We start from the raw sequence: 22171 nt of genomic DNA, 5'->3' as shown, positions 1-22171 counted from the left end.
TTAATATTTATAATTAATTATTAAATTAATTATAATAAAATAATTATAGATTTATTTAAAAAGTATTTTTATTTAATAAATTAAAAAATCCCTTAAGGTTAAAATAAATTTATTATTAAATAATTTAAAATATTAATTAATTAATAAACTTAAAAATAAAAAAATATAAATATAATTTATATTTATATAAGATATTAAAAAACCTTTTTTTTTTAATATTTATATAAAAAGAATTTTCTATTTTTATTTATTAAAATAAAAAAGATTATACTTTTTAACCTAGAGATAAATAAGACTTATATATAGTTATTATTTATATTATTATTTATTCTTTTAGATTTATTAATATTTAAAAATACCCTATTTATTATAAGCTTAATAGATTTATTTAAATTTATAATAAAGTCCTTTTCTCTAGATATAAAATCTAAAGATATAATATTAATAAACTTAATTATATTAATATAATATACTTTATTAAATTTAAATAAAAAGATAATAATATAATAATTATTATTATAAATTATTAATAATATATTTTCTAAGGAATATAGTCTTAATTATTTTATTTAAATTAATAAATTAAAGTCTTTAAATTAAGCTATTAAGTAAATAAGAAAAATTAAAAACTATCTTATTATAATAAAATATAAAGATCTTTTAATTTATAATAAGATTTAACTATTTTTAATTATAATTATTATAGACTTAAACTAAAAAACCTTAAATATATAAAATAAAATATAAAAAAGTAAATAAAAAAAAGTAATTATAATTATTAAGAATAAACTAGATTATAACTATAAGAATATAATAAAGAAAAATATTATAAATAATAAAATAGTTAAAAAGATTATTAAGTTTACTTAGAATTATTTCTATTTAAAAAGAAATATTTACTTTTAATAATTTAATTAAAAGTATTAAGAACTTTATCTTAAGAATTATAATAATATTATATACTTTATAAATAAACTTTAAAAAGCTAGAATTATATTACTAGAATTAAATAAAAACTATATTATTAAATACCTTTAGTTTATTAATAAGTTCTTTATTAAGTTAAGCCTAGCCTATTTAGTCTTTTTAACTTTATTCTACTAGAATTATAATATACTTCTAGAAAGAAATATAAATAAAGTTATTATAAAATAACCTATATTATTTAATAATATAATTATAAAGGTAAAATAAAAAGAATAAGTAATAAAATAATAAGATAATTAATAGACTATATTAATTATAAGAAATAATTTAATAAAATTAAAAAATAAACTTAAAAATAATAATGAAAATAAATTAACTTACTTAATATATAACTAGATAAGATATAATACTAAAGGATATTAAAAAATATACTTATATTTAAAAAGAAAGTTCTATATTAATTAAAATAAGAAAAATAAATATTTAAGAATTAAAGATTAATAAGATTACTTTAAAAATAGTTATATTATAATAATTATAATAGATAAGATCTTTAAATAAAGAATAGGCTTTATAGTATTTAATAATATATTATTATTAATTAAATTATTAGAAATTATATAAATATTATAAAAAATCTATATCTTTAATAGTAATATATTCTTATATATATTCTATTAGTTAATAAAGTTTAGCTATTTTAAACCTTACTATAGAAATCTAATTAATAGAATTATAAATATTAAAATTATATTAAAAGGTATTAATATATATAAGATTAATATATAAGTAAGTAAAGTAATTATTTTATAATAATTTCTCTTTATTTTAAATATATATATAAACCTAGTATTAGTCTTTATACTTAAGACTAAAGGAATATTTATTATATTTAAATATAAAAAAGTAATTATTATTTAATAAAGATAAATAGTAATAATAGCTATTTAAAAGAATAAGATTTATATTATTAATAAGAAAAAATAAAAAATAAAAATAGCTTTTATTTTATTTAAAATATAAAATTTAAACTTAAGAATTTAATATAATAAACTAAGATATTTTAAAGAAAGAAATATTAAGAAACTATAGAAATAATCTATAGGACTTTAATTAATAATACTAAGATTAAAGTATAATAGCTATAGTCTTAAGAAAATAAAAGAAGTTCTTTATATAAGTAGTATTAAGAAAAGTATAAAACTATTTAAGAGTCTTTATATAAATATAGCTAATCTATTTTTAATTAAAGGAGTAAATAAATATAGATATTAAGCCCTTTTTATTAATAATTATATTATAATATTATAGATTTTTCTATTAAAAAAGAAATTAAAAATAAAAAATACTTTTTAAAAATTAATTTAATTAAAAGAAATAATTATAAAATAATTTAAATTCTTATATTTTAATAAAGAAAAAAAGAATATATTATATTTATTCTAATAATACTATAAAAATCTAGGTATTAAGATATTATATACTATAATAGAATAATATTAATAAAATAGCCTTATTAAAGTTAAAAATTAAATTATTCTAAAGAAATTAAACCTAGTTATAATCTTATTAAGATTACTATTAAAATAGTAACTATTTATTTTATATACTTATAACTATATTAGGAATTTAAGTCTTATAACTAGGAAAAATAAAACTCTTTAAGAAGTTTAAATTAATAAGAAGTTAGATTTAAGATATCTTTAAATTATTAAAAATAAGGAATATATACTTATCTTTTTAATAAAATAAAGGAAAATAAAAAATAAAAATAAGATTTTATAAACTCCTAAGATATTAAGGGTTATAGAATTATATTTTACTAAGAGATAATAATTAAGTCTTTATTATAAATAATATAGTTTTTAATAAGACCTTTATTAAGAAAAGAAAAATAAAGAAAAATAATTAAAATATATAAAATATTTAGCTTAAATATAAGCTAAATATTCTTAAGTTATTTAAGGATATTTATATAACTATAATATATTAAGTAAAATAACTATAATAAAATTTAATTAGCTTAAACTCTATTTAAGCTATTTAACTTTAATATAAAATATCTTTATATATAATATTAAAAGATAATATATTAATAAGTTATTATTTAATACTATTAAATAATAAAATTATTTATAATTTAATTATTATTATCTCTTTATTTTAAATAAAAGAATAAAATAATATTATAATAAATATATATAGAGTTCTTTATTTAGCTATATAATATTATCTTAAACTTATTTTACTTTAATTATTATTATAATAAATATTAAGGTTTAAACTTATAGCTAAGTTATTAAGTCTAAATAATAGATTTTTACTTATTAGCTTTATAATATTATATACTTTCTTAGTATATAATCTTAAACTTAAAATATATAAGTAAGCTATAAAGAGTAATAAATAGAATAAATAAAAAAAAGTAATAGATAAGGAAATAGCTTTAATTAAAAATAATAGTATATAGTATCTTATATATTTACTATAGAATATATCTTTTTTATAAAAGAAATAGGTTTTTAAGATTAAATAAAAAGTAAATAGATAAATTATTAAATATAAAGGATATTTTATTATCTAAGGCTTTAAGTAATAGAAAGGTATTAACTATTATAAGATATTTATATTAATTATAAAATTAATAAGCTATAAAGTAATATTTATAATTATAATTATAAGAGACTATTATATTAAATAAATAGATATAAAAACTATATTCTTATATAGAAAGATTAATAAAGATATATAAGTATAATAATTAGAAAGGTTTAATAATAATTTAAAATAAATATATAAATTAAATAAGGTATTATATAGCTTTAAATAATCTCTAAGAATCTAATATTAAATATTATTAGAATATTTAATTAAATTAAACTTTAAATTAATATATATTAATATAAGAATATTTATTAAAGACTTAATATATATTACTATTTATATAAATAACTTATTAATTATTAAATTAAATATAAATAAAATTAAAATAATTAAAAAATAATTATCTTAATAGTTTTAAATAATTAACCTTAAACTATATTATTATTACCTAGGAATTATAATTAAAAAGATTATATAAAAAGAAGATTATATTTTAGCTAGAAAATATATATTAAGAAAGTATTTTATAACCTTAGAATAAAAGATTATTATATTATTAAAATATTAATATCTCTAGATATAAAGTTTAAAGAAATAAGATTAAATTACTTAGCCTTAAATAAGACTAAGAATTAATATATAAAAGTAATTAATTTATTAATATATATAATATTAAAAATAAAACTAAATATTATATATATAGTCTTATTACTTAATTATTACCTTAAAAACCTAATAAAAGAATATATTATTAAGGTAAAATAGATTTTATATTATTTTAAAAGAATAGAAAATTATATTTTAATATTTAAAAAATAATTAAAAGAATTTTTAAAATATTATAATATAGACTAAAGAATAGACTTAAATATAAGAAAATTAATTATAAAATATATCTTTTAATTTAAAAGTAATATTATTAATTAATATTTAAAATATTAAATAATAATTATACTATTAATATATAAAGCTAAATTTATAGCTTAAATATATATAATAAAAAAAGTAATATAATTATAAAAACTATTATAAAATTTAATCTTTAAATTAAAAAAATAATTTAATTTAATTATAATTATTATCTTTAAAAATAATTAAAAAGCTATTATATTTATAAAGAATTTATAATATTATAAAAAAATAAAATATATAATAATTAAAGAATATTATTATAAAAAATAAATAAAAATAAAAATATTAAATTTATATATATATTAATATATAAATAAATAGCTAATAAATTAATAAAAAGATTTTTTATTTAAAAATTTAAAGAATTTAAATAAGCCTTAAGAATTATAATAAATTTAAAAATATAAATTTAAAATTAATAAGAATAAATTAATAAAATAATTATTTAAATAGTATAAAGTTTTCTTAAGACTTTTTTACTTAAAATAGTATTTTATTCTTATTTAAGTTTTTTATTTTATTATTAAAATAATTATAAAATTAAGAAAATAAAACTATATTATATATATAACCTTAAATTAAATAAAAATATTAAGATTAAAAATTAAATATAATAAATAGTATATAGATAGTTTAATCTATTAGTTATATATATATAGCCTAGGAAGATATATCTTATCTATAGTTAGATCTTTATCCTTATATTAATTAATCTTATTATCTCACTTTAATAGGGGTAATAGACGTCTCTTGTCTCTGTGAAGTCTTATATAGCCAAGAAACAAGTAAGAAGGACAAAAATATATACATGATAGTTACTAAGTCCTTAGTCCTTCCTCTTCTCAATCTTGGGCAAACAAACCCAAATACCCAGCAGAACTACTAAGATGGCAAGAATTATGGGTTGCAGAACCTGAACACCCTTGGCTTGTGCAATGGCACCGACCGCAAAAGGTAAGATAGCCGCACCGCTTCCTCCAAATGCAGCAGCAAATCCAATGGCACTTACATGAAGATGTCGGGGCAGAAGCATCGTGACAGCCACGATTACGCAGGGAAACATGGGTCCTAAGAAGAAGCCCTGCAGAGCAACAGCCACGGCTGATACGTGGAATTGAGGGACGAGCCAGAAGATGAGCTGCAGAGCCATTGTGATGGGAATGAAGATGAGGAGTGACAGCTTGACACCTATCTTTGGGATAACCATGCCTAGAATCATGCGTCCCATTGTGATGCCAAGCCAAAAGCCGACGGCTGTCATTCCTGCGTCAAAGGGGTCGGCGTTACGAACACGCAACATGAACTGTACGACCCAGCCACCCAAAGCAACTTCTACACCAACGTAGCCGAGGAGAAACAGGGCACAGAGCCAAACGACGCGAGCGTGGGGTCTGACAAAAAGGGCAGATCGGGTACCTTGAGTGCGGGTGCCCGTTGCATTGACAGTCTCACGGTACTTCTGAGCTGTCTTGGGCCAGAACGAGTATGTGAGGGTAGCAGTTTCGAGGACTGCCATGCCAAGCTGTAACAAATTGGTTATCAATCCAACAAATGTTGATGATAAGAGAAACTTACAAGCACGTAGTAAAAGTCATACCAGCCAAGGTTGGCTTGGGTAATCATGCTGGTCGCAATCAGAGGGCTTACGGTACCTCCCAGGCCGTAGCTCGCATGCATGAAACCCAATAGCTCGTTAGATCTAGCAAGATTGCCTATGTAGGAGTTCCAAGCTGCGAGACCGATGCCATTTCCTAGACCAGCCAGGACGTATGCCAAGACTAGGACAGGATAAGGCGGATGCTGAGACAAGATCAAGTATGTCAAGGCGTGACATGCACCGCATATAAAGGCAATCCATCGTTGGCCAACTTTCAAGTGAAGATAATTGTTGGTCGCGGCAGAAACAATGAAGCCAACGAATGGAGAAAGGAAGATGAGCGAGACGACGAGGTATGAAAGCTCATAATATGTCTCCAAGTAAGGGATTAGAGCACCATAGGCTGCATCGTTGGCACCAGAGACAAAAAGACTAAAGAAGACAGCAGCTACCCGAAACGCGTTACCAATTGGCTCGTTCCACTTTTCAACAACGACAGCGGCCCTTGATGGTATCGCCTCATCGTCCGTGGCATTGGGTGGCTGATCTTGACCTTGGTCTTGATCATCGTGGGATCCTCCGAGGCGCCGGCCTGCCCAAGATAGTACCGGATTGGGTTGTTTCGGCGCTGTGTTAATCTCATGAGTGAAATCGAGAGTCTGGAGCTCTATAGCTTGCGCTGGATAAGAAGAAGATGGCATTGTCAAATGAATTGATGCCTTCAATAGATTGAACTTGAACGGATTGAAGAGTGAAAAATTAGCTCAATTCCTTGTTGCATGAAAATTCCTTCTGACTCATCCTGTCTGTAGGTAGACAGAGACAGTGGGGGATCGACGCTAACTTCTTATCTACCTACCTAATTAGGGTCAAGAAGTGGCGAACTGGGGATCAACATCACTCAAGAGGGCATGTTTCAATAAATACAAGCAGGCGATATATTCCATCTACTCTACCAAGTAGTATCGTTTAATTGAACCAACGACGGGGTCTCTCTGGTAAAATTACCCGGCTGTACTGTAAAGCTATGTCTTCCATCCATTGCAACTGGCACTCCATGTCCAGGCGTCATCAAATTGAGACACCACATGAGAAGAAGAAGGCACACAATTCGAATCTTGGGCCCTGTAATGTCAGAGTAGCCTGGAATTGTCTCTATCCAATTGGGCAGAAGTCTCGACCCGACACTTTTCTCGTTCTCTGTGCTCTCATACATCATCAGCTTGACGATGTAGGCCGTGGACTCGGATACCTCGTGGCTGATCCATAGGAAAATGGGCACAATTATGATCAAGGTTCTCCATCTGTCTCCTAAGAGTGTACTATCGCCAAAAAGACCATCCACGATAAGAATTCCTTTCGTGTCGGCTGCGAGGAGTATGTGGAATTGAAGGGTATACGTTTCTAGAGAGCAGCGGCCCAGCCAGGCCATACCTCTTGAGTAGTAATTTCTCGCAGCCCATGGGATATCGCGCACAGCAATGAAAGCCAAGATCGGAATGGCAGAGACGTAAGGGTGCCACTTCATGTATGAGCTTTCGTTGAGGCCTGAAGCGATGATCAGATAATGCAAGATTGAGAACAGGCCTCCAAGGGCAAGGCACACACGAAGCCCTGAACGAACGGAAATATCTGCTTTATTCGTCTCGCGGATGATGATAGCAGTCAGCATTCCGACGTACACTATGAAAATGTCTGTCGTGACGCTGCGCTGCCATTCCTCAACACTCCATTGTATCTTGAAGATGGCATACAGTACGTAAAATGCCCAAACTGTAAATGGTGTTGCGAGAAATATGACTGAAACGAGTATGCAGGAGAAACATATCTTGATCAGCAAAAACTGCAAGTCAGTATTGTGTCTCTTTTCAAATGCCATGGTTACGTATGTGACAAGGAACCAGAAAGACATTAGCAGTAAAAAGTAGTAAAACGCATAGTCAGTATCCATAATGTAAGTTAGTAAGCATGGAAGGATATTAAGTCAAAGAAGAACAGATGCCGCGTGGTTAAAGGAGAAATCTTTCTCCTTCATAAAACCGAGAGTGTGAACGTAACCAGCCTGAAAGAGATAAGCGCCCATACAAAGACGGGCAATAACGTTAGTCGGACCTCCTTGGGCTCCGACCCAGTGATATATAAGGATAAAGAACTGCATCCAACCCTTCCATTCATCAATCTGGTCCCGCGACAGAAAGGGCTGGTCCATATGCGGATCTGTCAAAGACAAATTCATAGGCGATTCTGAACGCCGGATGGTAGAGATCAAAATAGCGGCGCACGGTAGACAAAGAGTAATAAAGTCTCCCAACTGCCAGAGCTTTCTTCCCTTGGCCATCATTTGTGTGCGATCTGCGTAGTAGCACATAAGAATAGCCAATACGAGACATCCCATCCGTATGTTGAAGAATCTCCAGTGGGGTTCATCCTCAGGTCGGTTGGTAAAAAGGTCCAAGAGTTTACAAAAGATACAGATAGTTAAGTAAATCATGCCCAGCCTGACTAGAGCGATCTATGTAAATAACTTTATATATATAATATTCTATTAAGTAAAATCCTAAAATAGGGTACCTTTTAGGTTTAATAGTTTATTATAATCTTACTTTAATAATAATTATAAAAAAAAATATAAAAAAAGCCTTTAAAATTAAAAAAAAAAAAATTAAAAATAAATTATTATTATTATTATTAATATTTTTTAATTAATTATATTATTAAGACTTTTTTATAATTTAATAATAATTATATTATTTTTTTTAATAATAATAATTTAAGCTTTTAATATATTTTTTTTTTTTTATAAATAAAATAAAAAATTAATATAATATTTAAAATATTTTAAAGATTTTTAAAATAAAAATATATTTTTACTTTAAATAATAATAATATTTTATAAATTTAATTTTTATTTTTTATAATTAAAATAATTAAAATCTTTATAATAATTATAATCTTTATAATTAATAAAATATATTTAAGTATTAATTAAATCTTTAAAAAAAAGCTAAATATATATATTAAAAAAGTAATTAAATTAATATAAATTTATTAAAAAAAGTAATAATTAAAAAGCTATAAAAAAAGAAAAAATATTAATATTAAATCTTTAATATAATATATTAATAATTTTAATATAATTATTTATAAAAAAGATTAATCTTTAAAAAGACTTTATACTCGTTGGCTAGCCGGGAGGGGGTGCCAACTAAGCAAGCTTAGTTGGCCACAAAAGTATGAGACAAGGCGAAAAGTGTGAGACATCCCGGAAGATGCCCACTTGGCGTGATTTGCACCAAAATACCATTTTTTTCAATCAAATGACACTCAAATCTTGTCAAAATAGGCTCAAACTGATGAAAAGGCGTAGTTTGAAGCTTCTATTGATTTATTGGCTATTTCAGAGTGGGAGAAATGACTGCGACGGCTCTGGTGATGCTCTGGCAAGGGAAACAGCTTCCCTGCCAAAATGTGCCGTATATCTGTTTTCTTAGCCAATAAGGCTATCTTCTTGTGCCGTTCTTATTCCCCTGATGATATCACGAAGTGACTCATGAAGCTGCGTGTGGTGTTGATAGGGACAAGGAGTTGAGGGAAGTGTAGGTAGTGATGACTCAGAGTCAGGTGCACAGGGCGGCGATGAGGGCATCTCGACTTCGCTGCCGCCGGCGACTTCAATTACAGGAAGAATCTCGTCTTCTTCATCCATTTCCTCGTGCTCGTGTGCTTGTGTGAGGTTGAAAGTGACCGTATCATCACTGTGAGGGAGGCCGGTGAGATCAACGGCGCTGAGGGGCTTCGCGGCATACTGTGCCTTGCGGATAGCTTCACGCACATCATCAGGGAGTTGTGTATCTATCATATAGCCGTCAGTCTCTTCTTTCAGTGCTTGAGTCATTTGTGAACGCTGTGTATCCATAGATAAATAGTCATATTGCTTCCCTGTGTGCTCCAACCACTGCTTGAACTGCAGCCTCTTTGGTATGCCGTTGACGATAACTTCTTTATTCTCTCGCCACTCATCCTTGAGGCGGTTCATCTCCTTGATGATGACAGATCGTGTGAATCGTATACCCTGCTTATGTTGCTTCTTCTTATCGTCGGCGATAGCCTCCTCTTGTTGATCTCGCAGATCTTGCAGCGATACTGTAGGAATAAGGTCAGAGACAGTCTTTGCGCGGCGGCCTCGCTTTCTCTCGTGATACCGCTTTTCGATGCGAGTTCTTCGATCATCCACGTACTTTTTGATAACATCCTCAAGCACCACAGCTTCATGAACGATGTTGCGAATGTGCCGGAGCCCTGCGAGCGTAGGAGAACTGAGGATATCGTGATATCGCTCGCCGATGGTCTCGGCGGTGCTGGAAGCGGCGTGAAATCGCATATCTGAGGGAAGAAGTGAGAAATGAGCAGGCGTGAAGGTCTTCTTCTTCTTGAGCTGCTTCCTGAGAAAATATTCTATGGCAGGTCGGTCTGTGGGAGGGTAGATGCCCGTTTTTGGAAGCCCGAGATGATGTGAGCGGCAGTGAAGCCTTCATTAAAGATCTCCTGATTTTGGTGAGAAAAGGGGCCTTTTTCGGTGAAGGCTGATTAAGAAGGCACATACCTGAAAAGCTCCTGCAAAGGCACGCCGGCCAAAGGTAAGATTTCCCTTCCGCAACGCCTCACGAAGCTTCTTCTGATGCGCTTCCTTCAGAATTGAAATACGCCTACATCCATCGGCTGGAGTATATGCGTTGAATGAGGCGGAAGAAATGCTACGAGAATATTGAACTTTATCATATATTCTCGTAATTCGAATGAGCCGTGGCCTGTGAAGCCGTCGATAACGAGCAGCCGCCATACAGCCTCATCATAAGGCCTCGCCGCGGGAGGCATATCGTGAGTAACCAAGCGGTTATTTGTATCCTGAAGGTGCTCATTACACCCAAACCACTCTTCAAAAATCAAGCTGACGTTTCTGTACGGTAGCAGATTTCTCCCACGAGCATCGGTTGAAGTGCTTCGCCCACTCGAGCGTTATCGCCGCACTTGAGAATGCCGAGTCTGACTGAGCGAAGCGCATATCAGGATCGCCTTCAATGAACGCCCACTCAAGCGTTGGCAACGACTTGAAGATCAGCCAGGGGGCGTTGTTGCGCCGGCTGCGTTGCCTAAGCCGATGACTGTGCAAGTCTCGCGATCTTGCGGAGAAAAATACCTCTGTTGCTGACTTCTTCTTGGTGCGTACAACGAGGCATTCCATCTTATCTCGTAGCATTCCGACTCTAACTCCTGCTTCATCTGCATTCCAGGTCTCTGATGCACCGATATTGTACTTCGTCATCACATCGCTGAGGCGTTGGAACCACTCCTTCGTATCATCAACGCCGCCTTCCTCATATTCGGCACGCGAAGCTTCTCTCGACTTCAATATCGATTTCGCAAGCTCAGGATGATCATCGCGGAAGCGAGAGTACCACATCTTGCTCACAGGTCTCGCATCAGGATCACGGCGGCGCCGCAGAGTAAGTGCTGCATCTTCTATTTCCCACTTGGAGGCAGGCAGGCCTGACTTTTCCATCCAGATGATATAACACACGATAGCTTCTTCTTCCTCATCCGTGAGTTGCCGCGGGCGCCCCATCTTAGGATCGACAACATCCTCATAATCTACGGTATTCGCAGCCTCAAGTCTCTTGAAGATGCGGCCGATAGATGCACGAGCAGAGCCGGCATATCGAGCTTCAGCAGCACGAAGAGTCAGTGGCTTCTTTCGGCGGCCGGCAGCATCACGATTGAGACCGCGGCGAAGTCGCTGGCGTGAAAGAACAACGGCCTGAGCAGCTCTCAGATTTGATTGTGAGGGCATAATTTTGATGGACGTGATATATGACTTTTTTACTGATTGATGTCCTAGAAATCATTGGTTTTGGCGGGCAAAAGTCATGATTTTGCGACAGCAGCCTGTGCGGGGTTGTCTCACACTTTTCGCCTTGTCTCATACTTTTGTGGCCAACTAAGCTTGCTTAGTTGGCACCCCCTCCCGGCTAGCCAACGAGTATTAAATTAAAATTTAATATAAAAATCTTTTAATTTATATAAAATAAAAAAAACTATTAAAACTTAAGTTAATTTATTTAAATCTTTAAAAGTATATTTAAAATAAAGCTTAATAATTATTTTATTAAAAAGATTAAAATTATTTATATAATAAATTGCCTTTTTAAGAATTTATAAAGATATTTTTAAAGCTTTATTAAGACTTTATATATAAATATTATTAACTTTTTAATTTAAATAGACTTTAAAATATAATATAATAATTAAATTTTAAATATTTAAATTAATTTCTTTAAATAACTTAAAAGCTTAATTAATATATAATATATAAAAATTAATTATTTTTAATATTTAAATATTATTATAAAAAGATTAAAAATAAAATACTATTTAAGCTTTTTATTAAGCTATAAATTATATAATTTATAAATAAATTAACTTTTTCTCTAAAGAATTAAATAACTATTTATAAGCTCTTTATAATTTAAAAAAAACTTAATTCTTTATATTATACTCTTTAAAGAAATTATAAAATAGAAATTTAATTTTATTAATTAAGCTTTAAAAAGCCTATTATTACTTATATTATTATTAAAATATCTCTAGAACCTTATATTAAGCTATTTATAAATAATACCTTAAAGACTTAAGATTTAAATTATATTAAATATTATTTATATTATTAATTTAAGTATTATACTTTAATATACTTAAATAAGGGGACTATTATTACTTTAAATTTAATTTAATTTCCCTTTATAACTATTAATATAAATATTACTAAGGTAATTAAAAAGCTTTAATCTTAAAAATAAAGATCTTATAAGGCCTTAAATATAGATTAATATTTTATTTTAAAGGCTTTAATTTACTTAAAGTTTAAATAAAAGGCCTTATTTACTCTTTTTAATATAAAGGCCTTTTAAAGCTTTTTTAATCTTTATAATTTACTTATAATAAATTAAATATAAATTAAGCCTCTTAATTATTAATTTTAAAGTATTAATAAAACTTAAATTTAATATATAAATATTATTTTATAATTAATTAATATATATAATAGTATTAATAAATTAAGGATATTTTAAGTTTATTTTTATTTTATTAATATTAAGTAAGATAATATAATATTAAGGCTTTTATAAATTTAAAATTATAATTTTTAAATATTAAAATAGATTATTTTAATTTAAATATATAATATTATTAAAAATAATATTAAATTTAATATAATTATAAAGAAAATAAAGAAATTTATAAAAAATAGCTTAATATAATTTATTATTTATATTACTTTAATTAATTTAATATTTTAATTAGAAAAAATATAACTTAAAGCTATAATTTTATAAGATATTATTAATAAATCTAAAAGAAATAAATATAAATAAATTTATTTTAATTATTAAGACTTTTTTACTCTTAAGAATATAAAGATATTATCCCTTTTAATAAAAAAAATATATATTATTAATTTAGAAAAAAAGTAAACCTTTTCTTAAGGCCTTATTTATATACTCTTTAAAAAGAAGTTAGAAATTCTTTATAATTATATTTAAAAAGCCTTAAATTAAAAATAAATTAAAAAGTCCTTAAGCCTTATAGAGGCTTTAATACTCTTTATACTTAAAAAAAGCATTAAAAAGCTTTATTTTTATATTAATTATAAAGGCTTAAATAAAATAATAAAAAAAAATAAAATACTTTTATTATTAATTATAAAAAGCTTTAAATACTTAAGAAAAATAAAGATTTTTATTAAGCTTAATTTAAAAGATATATATTATTAACTATATATCTATAAAGGTAATAAATAGAAAATAGCTTTTTATTATAAATATAATTACTTTAAATATTAAGTTATACTATTTAGCCTAATTAATATCTTTATAACTTTCTAGGAATATATTAATAATATACTTAAGGATATATTTAATATTTATTATATAGTATATTTAAATAATATCTTAATATATAGTAATAAAATTAATAAGTATTATTAATAAGTTTATAAAGTAATTAAGAAGCTAAAAGCTATAGGCCTTTATATTAATTTAAATAAGTATTTCTTTAATATATAAAAAGTAAAATATTTTAGCTTTATAATTACTTAATAAAATATTAAAATAAACCTATTTAAAATTAAAGTAATAATAAAATAACTAGAATCTTATAATATATATAATATATAATTATTTTTAAGATTTATAAATTTCTATAGAAAATTTATTAAAAACTATAATAAAATTATTACTTTTTTAATAAATTATATAAAAAGAAATATAATAAGCTTTATATTATTAGATTATAATACCCTTAATATATTCTTAATACTTAAAGTAACTTTTTATAATCTTTTTATACTTTAATATTTTAATCTTAAATACTCTCTATAAGTTAAATTTAATACTTTAGCCTATATATTAAATATAATCTTTTTATAATTAAAATTAAATTATTAATACCTTATAGTATATTATTTAAAAAAGCTTTTAAAGACTAAATAATATTATAATACCTTAGATATTAAGCTAATAGCTATTATAAAAGCTTTTTAAAAGTAAAGGCAGTTTTTAATTTATAGTTAATTTATTATTAAAATTTTAATAAATTATTTTAATTATAGCTACTTTATTATAAAATTAAAGCTATAATTATAATAATTATAAGAAATTAATAAATTATTACTATATAATTTTATTATTAATTATTAATTAAGTAAATTAAACCTTATTAATAGCCTATTTAAGAAATTAAACTATAAAGAGAAAAATAAAGTTTAAGAAAAAGCTAATTTAATAATTACTTAATTTCTTAATAAGTTTATAGAAAAAGGTTCTTAAGATTATAATAAATTAGTAAATACTAAAGCTAAACTATAAAAAGGCTTAAATAAAACTTATTTTAAGACTATAATATATAAAAAAGCTTTATTATTATAATAGCTTATAGTATTCTTATAGAGATAAAGGTTTTATATACTATAGAAATTAAATATAATAAAAAAAGTAAAAGAAAAGCTATTAAAAGAGGCTTTAAAAAAGGCTTAAAAAAGAGATTTAAAAACTTAAAAAAAACTTAAAAGATTATTACTTTTAAATAAGATAATAATAAAATTACTATAAAAACTTTAAAAACTATAAAAAGAGTTATTATTATATTAAAAATAAATTTTTATATCTTTAAGAATAAAAAAGAAAATCTTCTTATTACTTTATAATAACCTTATAGTAAATTACTAAGGAATTATAAAGACTTATAAAAAGATTTAAAGCTATTATTATTAACTAGGCTTAAAATAGAATATTAAATAATATATTTAAAATTATTACTTATATTAAGTCTTAAAACCTTAGCTATATAAACTCTATAAAGAACTTAAAGTATTACTATAGTTAAATTACCTTTAGAAAGAACTATTTATAGACTTTATTATAAATTTACTTTTTATAAAAAGATTAAATAATAAAGCTTATAATAATATCTTAATTATTATAAATTAATTTATAAAATATATTTTTTATATATTAACTTTAAAGTAATTTATAAATAATAGTTTTATAGACTTCTTTTTATAATATATTTTTATAGATTATAGTTTATTAAAGGGTATTATTATTAATTAAAGATTATTATTTATAAGTAAATTTTAAAGAACTTTTTATTATTTTATTATAATTAAAAGGTAATTTAATATTATATTTTACCTTTAAATTAATAATTAAATAAAAAAGCTAAATTAAACTTTAAAATAATATCTTTATACTTTCTATAATAATTAATAAATTAATTAAGCTACTTTATTCTTTATTACTTAATATATTTATAATATTAACTATTATATTACTATTAAAATAATATTTATAGAGTTATTATAAAGATTTTTCTTTAGAGAATTAAAAAATTAAAAGGCTTAATAAAAAAAAGTAAATATTAAAATATTTTATTAAAAAAAGAAAATATAATAATAATATATTTAAATATAATAGTTATTTTATAATACTTAAAATACTTATTTTAAATATTATAATTAAAGAAAGATTCTTTATAGATTTAAAGAAAAAAATATAATTCTATTATTAATAAAAAATCTAAAAATAAAAAGACTTAATAAAAAGCTTATAAAGAAATAAATAAGACCTTATTAAATCTTAAAAAAATAAAAATAAAGGAAACCTAGTCTATAAACTATAGCTTTTAAAAAGGTCTTTAATATATAATATATTTTATATTAGCTTATTAAAACTATAAAGAAGTAATAAAATATTAATAAATTTATAAATAAAATGCCTTTTTAAAAGAGATCTTATTTATAAAGTAAAAAGAATTATCTCTTATAAAGACTTAATATATAAAAAATAATATTTAATTAAGTAAAAAGGCTATAAAAAGTTTAAAAACTTTTAAGTACTTTAATATAATTTTAAAAGTAATATTTTTATATAAGCTTATAAAAATAATTTATAAAGAAAAAAGATAATAATAAAATAATATTAATTTAATTTAAATTTTACTTAAATAAAGTAAAAATTCTAGCTAATTAATTAAAAAAAGCTAATAAAAACTTATTAAATTTATAATTTTAAAATATATAGCCCTTAAGTTAATATTAAATATATAGTAATATTATTAATTACTAGCTACTTATTAACTTTATCTTTATTATCTTTTTCTTTATTAAAAGAATTATTTTTATTTTAATAAGCTTTTTATAGTATAGTCTTTAAATTAATATAAAATAATTTAAAAATATTAATTTCTCTATTTTTAATAAAAATAAATTATTACTCTTTATTTATATTAAATCTATTAAGAATTTACTTTAAAAGATTAAATTAAATAATATAATTTAATAAATTACTAATATTTATTAAAATTAATAAAATATAAATTAAAATAAAAGTAAAATACTTAGCTTACTTAATATAAAAATACTTTAAGGTTATAATTATAATAATATTAATTAAAGTTAAAATAATAATAGTAATAATAGCCTTATATATAAAAATAGCTTTTTTAGCTTTTTTATATAAAATTTTAATATTTTAAGAAAAATAAAAAAATTAAAAAAGAAATAGTAATAAATTTATAATAAAGTATTTATATTATTAATATTATAATTATTAATAAATATATTTTTTTTAAGTTTCTTTTTAATATAATTAATAAAAAAAGTAAGAAATTTTAATATCTTATAAAAACCTTATTATAAATTAGCTATAACTTTATAATAAAAATTTTAAATTTTTACTTAAATATAAGGCTTATTTAAAACTTAATAATATTTATATTTATTAAAATTAATTAAAATAAAAATTAGAAAATATTTTAAATAATTTATAATAAAATTATTTACTTTTTATAGAAAGAATATATTTAATTAAATAAGAAAAATTAAGTTTAATTTTTTTAAAGAATAAATATTTATTAAGATCTTAATTTATAGTATACTTTAAATAATATATATATATAAATATAAAAAAGCCTATATAAATTAGTAATAAATAAAATAAAGAAATTTTAAAAATTAAAGAAAAATAATTAAAAAGAGAAAATATTTATATTATAAAATAATATAAAGGTAAAATAAAAATAAATTAAATTAAAAAAAAATATATATTATTAATAAATTAATAGAAATATAATAAAAAAATTATAATTAAATATAAATATAAAAAGGTAATTATAAAGATATATATAATTAAATAAATAAAAATTAAAAAAAAAAAAAATAAATAAAATATAATTATTTATTTTTAATTAAATAGCTTATATCTTTATAAATTATATTAATTTCTTTATTTAAAAAGCCTTTTTTATATTAAAAAAGAAATTATTATAAAATATATATAAAAAAGTTAATAGCTTTAATTAAGCTATAAGTAAATTATAATAAATTAATAATTATAAAACTTAATTTTATAAAAAAAAATAATTTATAATATTTTATTAAATAAAATCTTAAAATAAAATACTTTTTAAATTTAATAATTTATTATAATTTTATTTTAATAATAATTATAAAGAAAAAAGTATAAAAAAGGCTTTTAAAGCTAAAAAGAAAAAAAAATTAAAAATAAATTATTATTATTATTATTAATACTTTCTAATTAACTATATTATTAAGACTTCTCTATAATTTAATAATAACTATATTACTTCTTCTAATAGTAGCAGTTTAGGCCCCTGACAATATACCATAATCAGTACAGCAAGTACGCGAGTATAGGTAAGACTTCATCCTGTCCAGCTTCGCGTTACACCGCATATTGAACAGAATGTTGGCCCATAACTGGGCCACATGGAACTTGACATGAAAGCCTGAGCATAAGGGATCGCGCCAGATTTCATCTTGACCCACGACCAAGTCAGGGACTAACCACACGAAAGGAATGCTCAGGTTATCTTCATTATGATAGAGCCACTGCTGCATCTCAACAACCTCGCCCGCCCTTCGGTCTCTATCTATCTTCTGATTAGGGTTATCGCCTAGATATCGCGGTCCAGCTGGCGGGGCGTACAGGATTAGATTGCCGATACCGTCGTATGGATCCATTGGGGCAGTAAAAGGGTCATAATCTGGTGTGTTTTCGCCAATGAACTTGTTGAGACTGACGACGTGATTTCTAAAGAGTTTGTAGCGCGTGTCCCAGGGATCAGTCTTGTTGCGCGTGGTGACAACGTGAGGCTGACTGAACCAGGCACCCGCCGCGATGTATAATAGAGCGGGACCTTCTTGTGCCTCAATGGTGGGGATGTTGTATGGCATTTCTAACTCCAGCTACAGACTGGCTGTTACAAGATTAAGCTTGTACCAAGTCTCACTGACTACATGGCAAGAACTTCGTCGTCAGCTTCATTATCTGGGTTTCATTAGAACAATTCTAGTGAAAAATCGGACAAGTAAACTAATAAGACCCATCTTGGGCAAGGGTTCATCCTCATCAATCGCCTATAATGTCTTCGGCGAATATTCTAAACTATTTGTTTGCCGGTCGGAAACCATGACAGGCTAATCCATTACGAGCAAGCTGATCATGCATAAGCGGAATAATATCCAGTCCAGGCTTAATCACTTGTCAGTGCTGGTAGTATTCTAACAGCTTCATCCTTGTTCGTTTCCCCATCCCCCACACAATGCACCACTTTATTTCCCCGGACTATGAAGACTTGACCCAATACAGCAATCAAAACGTCGACTTGTGATCTCTGGCAAGGCAAAAATGAGGATATGGTCAAGCAATCTTGAAATAAAAGGCCGGTGAAGCGCCGAGAGCGGCATCAACTTTTGAAAGCCGAAAAGGATTTATATCCTATGTTTTATCATCAGCTTCTCTCGTGTTTCAATAATAGTGTCACTATACATTCATTAATTGACTACGCCATGCAGTCGGTATCTCGCCTATTGCTGCTTGCAGCTTTGGCTCTGCCCTCTGTCGCTGTTGACCCCACTGTTGATCTCGGATACAGCAAGTACAAGGGTAAAGATCTTGGGAATGGCGTCTCGGAATGGCTTGGTGTGCGTTACGCTGCTGCGCCAGTCAAAGATCTGAGATGGACACTGCCTCGAGATCCCAGCCGCGTAAGAGCAGTACAGGATGCTACCAAGGTACAAGGCCTCTCTGAAATGAAAATCGGAGGATATCAACTGACATTGAAAATAGCGCAAGCCTGTTTGCATCGGAACGAGCACTGACCCAAAGGTCATTGGTGACACTGATGCTGAAGATTGTCTTTTCCTCAACATCTGGGCCCCGACACACGCCTCAAGCAAAGACAAGCTTCCAGTTTACTTTTATATCCAAGGTGGTGGATTCAACAACAATGCCAATCCCAAAGTCAATGGAACAGGCCTCGTTAAGGCTGGTGATTTGGATATGATTGTCGTCAGCATTCACTATCGCGTTGGTGTCTATGGATTCCTTAACGATGGTATTGACATCACACCGAACTTAGGTCTTCATGACCAGCGAAAGGCCCTTAAATGGGTCCAGAAGTACATAACTAAGTTCGGAGGAAACCCAGACCATGTGGTCATTGGAGGTGACTCTGCCGGTGCTGCAAGCGTCAGCCTTCATTTGAGTGCGTATGGTGGTAAAGATGAAGGGCTTTTCCACGGCGCTGCAGCAGAATCTATCTCCTTTGGTACACTTTTGACTCCCAAGGAGTCAGCCTACCAATACGACAACCTAGCTATTCGTCTTGGTTGCGCCGGCTCAAAAAAGGATGTTCTACGGTGCATTCGCTCAAAGTCGCCCCAAGACATACAGAAAGTGAACAAGGCTATCCCATACCAAGGTAGCTCTGTTGGTCCTCTTTACATGTGGACCGTTTCACTCGACAACGACTTGATCCCCGATTTGACATATAAGCTGTTCGAGCAAGGAAAGTTCATCAAGGTCCCTCTTATCACAGGCGATGATACCAACGGTGGAACGCCTTTTCCGCCACGGACCGCCGCCAGTATCGCCGACAGTAACGAGTTTCTCAAAGCCCAATTTCCCTTTTTGACATTGGAGCAGCTCGGAAAGATCAATGATCTCTACCCAAATAAGAACGACACTTGCCCCAATGCCGGATGTTATTGGCGGCAGGCTAGCACTGCGTATGGAGACATGCGATACATGTGCCCTGGTATCTACATCTCCAATATCCTGACTAAGTACGGTGTGTCTAAATCTTGGAACTACCGTTATGACGTCGAGGACCCTGATGAAATGGCGCAGGGTCTTGGTGTCCCCCATGTGGCTGAGTTGAATGCCATTTTCGGACCTGGACTGGGTAACAACAATCCCCCAGCGAGTTACTTTCCAGGTGAGAAGAACGGGCCTGTTATCCCAGTCGTTCAGGGCTACTGGTCAAGTTTTATTCGATCTTTGGATCCCAATAAGTACCGTCATGAGGGCTCTGTCAAGTGGGAGACATGGACCGAGAAGGGAAAGGAGCGTATTCTATTTAAGACCGGTGGTGCCACAAGTATGGAGAAGATCAGCAAAGAACTGCAGCAACAGTGCAAATATCTTTCTTCTATCGGCGTGGATATTCGTCAATAATTGGTGGACTTGATTCAAGAAACGGTTGAAAATTTATACATAGAACAATGTACAATTATAATATTGGATGTCTGGGTATGCTTTCGTTTAAACATCACAACTTCATGTTTTAACACGTATACTGGTGTCATTATACGCTCTGTAGAAAGTTGAGTAAAAGTTTACTAGGCTTCATAACGATCGCTTCCCCCAACGAAGCAGCAAGATCCACGGCCACTCCACCTGGATCTTTCGCAGTTGTATGCTACGCCAAATAATAAAATATTCTGCAATCAGGTAGCCTTGATACGATGACAGAGGGCCAACTCTATAACTAGTTCCATAACACGCAACCGATAACAATATGCCGGATTAATAAGAAGTTCGGCTGCATCTCGCGGTATTTTCGCAGTCATAACATTACTATCTCCAAGTCTCGGGTTTTATTGTCATTTAGGGGTATATCAGTAGTCCCCTGCAAATAAAACTCTGTCTGAATCTATCGAGTTCCGTGATCTGGAACCACCAGAGACATACCCTAAAAAAATATCTCTGCCTTGTGTTATGTGTAATTTGCATGGCTTTACTTCCACGATCGGCACACACTTGGCTGAGAATCATCCAAACTATTAGTTATTTTATACTTTTACACGTGCGACTAAATAGGTTGATGTACTCGGCCACTTGATATATGAGACTGGCAGTGAAAATATGACGAGCGGTCCAAATGTTTCTTTACAACATGGGACGCATGTTACAAATTCAAAGTATCGAATGATCACTGATTAGAGCAAACCATTCAGATTAGACGATAAATTAACTGGGGAGAATTAGACGAGGATCTATCATGTGCAGGTCATGCTATGAGAAATGTTTGTCCATATCCTGGCGAGCGGTCGAGCGCTAATCAAGTACCAGCAATGCCATGGATGGAGGAAGGGGTAAGTTCAAAGTGAAACATGATGAGCAGTTCTGTTCACATGTACGATATTCGCCTTCACATGATTTTATTTACTGATTGTCATCGGATGGGGTTGTTCTACCAAAACCCCGCTCCGGG

At 27.4% G+C, this 22171-nt stretch overlaps 7 protein-coding genes across 7 annotated transcripts; 1 reads left to right on the top strand and 6 right to left on the bottom strand.

Annotated features, from left to right (window-relative positions):
- Positions 1–5269: 5269 nt before the first annotated feature.
- FPOAC1_006004 (uncharacterized protein) lies at positions 5270–6741 on the bottom strand (the record flags this gene model as incomplete). The annotated part of the gene is made up of 2 exons (XM_044850506.1): positions 5270–5965; positions 6019–6741. 2 exons carry the CDS (start codon positions 6739–6741, stop codon positions 5270–5272), a joined length of 1419 nt encoding a protein of 472 aa, XP_044709218.1.
- A 251-nt stretch (positions 6742–6992) lies between these two features.
- FPOAC1_006003 (uncharacterized protein) lies at positions 6993–7919 on the bottom strand (the record flags this gene model as incomplete). Its single annotated transcript, XM_044850505.1, has 1 exon — positions 6993–7919. The coding sequence occupies one exon, from the start codon at positions 7917–7919 to the stop codon at positions 6993–6995; it is 927 nt and encodes a 308-aa protein (XP_044709217.1).
- Positions 7920–9527: 1608 nt separating this feature from the next.
- On the bottom strand, positions 9528–10421 carry FPOAC1_006002 (uncharacterized protein; the record flags this gene model as incomplete). Its single annotated transcript, XM_044850504.1, has 1 exon — positions 9528–10421. The coding sequence occupies one exon, from the start codon at positions 10419–10421 to the stop codon at positions 9528–9530; it is 894 nt and encodes a 297-aa protein (XP_044709216.1).
- Positions 10422–10495: 74 nt separating this feature from the next.
- FPOAC1_006001 (uncharacterized protein) lies at positions 10496–10915 on the bottom strand (the record flags this gene model as incomplete). The annotated part of the gene is made up of 3 exons (XM_044850503.1): positions 10496–10585; positions 10644–10715; positions 10751–10915. The coding sequence occupies 3 exons, from the start codon at positions 10913–10915 to the stop codon at positions 10496–10498; spliced, it is 327 nt and encodes a 108-aa protein (XP_044709215.1).
- A 61-nt stretch (positions 10916–10976) lies between these two features.
- On the bottom strand, positions 10977–11888 carry FPOAC1_006000 (uncharacterized protein; the record flags this gene model as incomplete). Its single annotated transcript, XM_044850502.1, has 1 exon — positions 10977–11888. One exon carries the CDS (start codon positions 11886–11888, stop codon positions 10977–10979), a length of 912 nt encoding a protein of 303 aa, XP_044709214.1.
- A 6369-nt stretch (positions 11889–18257) lies between these two features.
- FPOAC1_005999 (uncharacterized protein) lies at positions 18258–18848 on the bottom strand (the record flags this gene model as incomplete). Its single annotated transcript, XM_044850501.1, has 1 exon — positions 18258–18848. The coding sequence occupies one exon, from the start codon at positions 18846–18848 to the stop codon at positions 18258–18260; it is 591 nt and encodes a 196-aa protein (XP_044709213.1).
- A 615-nt stretch (positions 18849–19463) lies between these two features.
- FPOAC1_005998 (uncharacterized protein) lies at positions 19464–21132 on the top strand (the record flags this gene model as incomplete). The annotated part of the gene is made up of 2 exons (XM_044850500.1): positions 19464–19688; positions 19744–21132. The coding sequence occupies 2 exons, from the start codon at positions 19464–19466 to the stop codon at positions 21130–21132; spliced, it is 1614 nt and encodes a 537-aa protein (XP_044709212.1).
- Positions 21133–22171: the final 1039 nt, after the last annotated feature.

This window comes from Fusarium poae, chromosome 2 (assembly GCF_019609905.1).
Source record: "Fusarium poae strain DAOMC 252244 chromosome 2, whole genome shotgun sequence".
NCBI lineage: Eukaryota > Fungi > Ascomycota > Sordariomycetes > Hypocreales > Nectriaceae > Fusarium > Fusarium poae.
The sequence above is the reverse complement of the archived record's forward strand: the minus strand, read 5'-3'. Positions and strand labels throughout refer to the sequence as shown.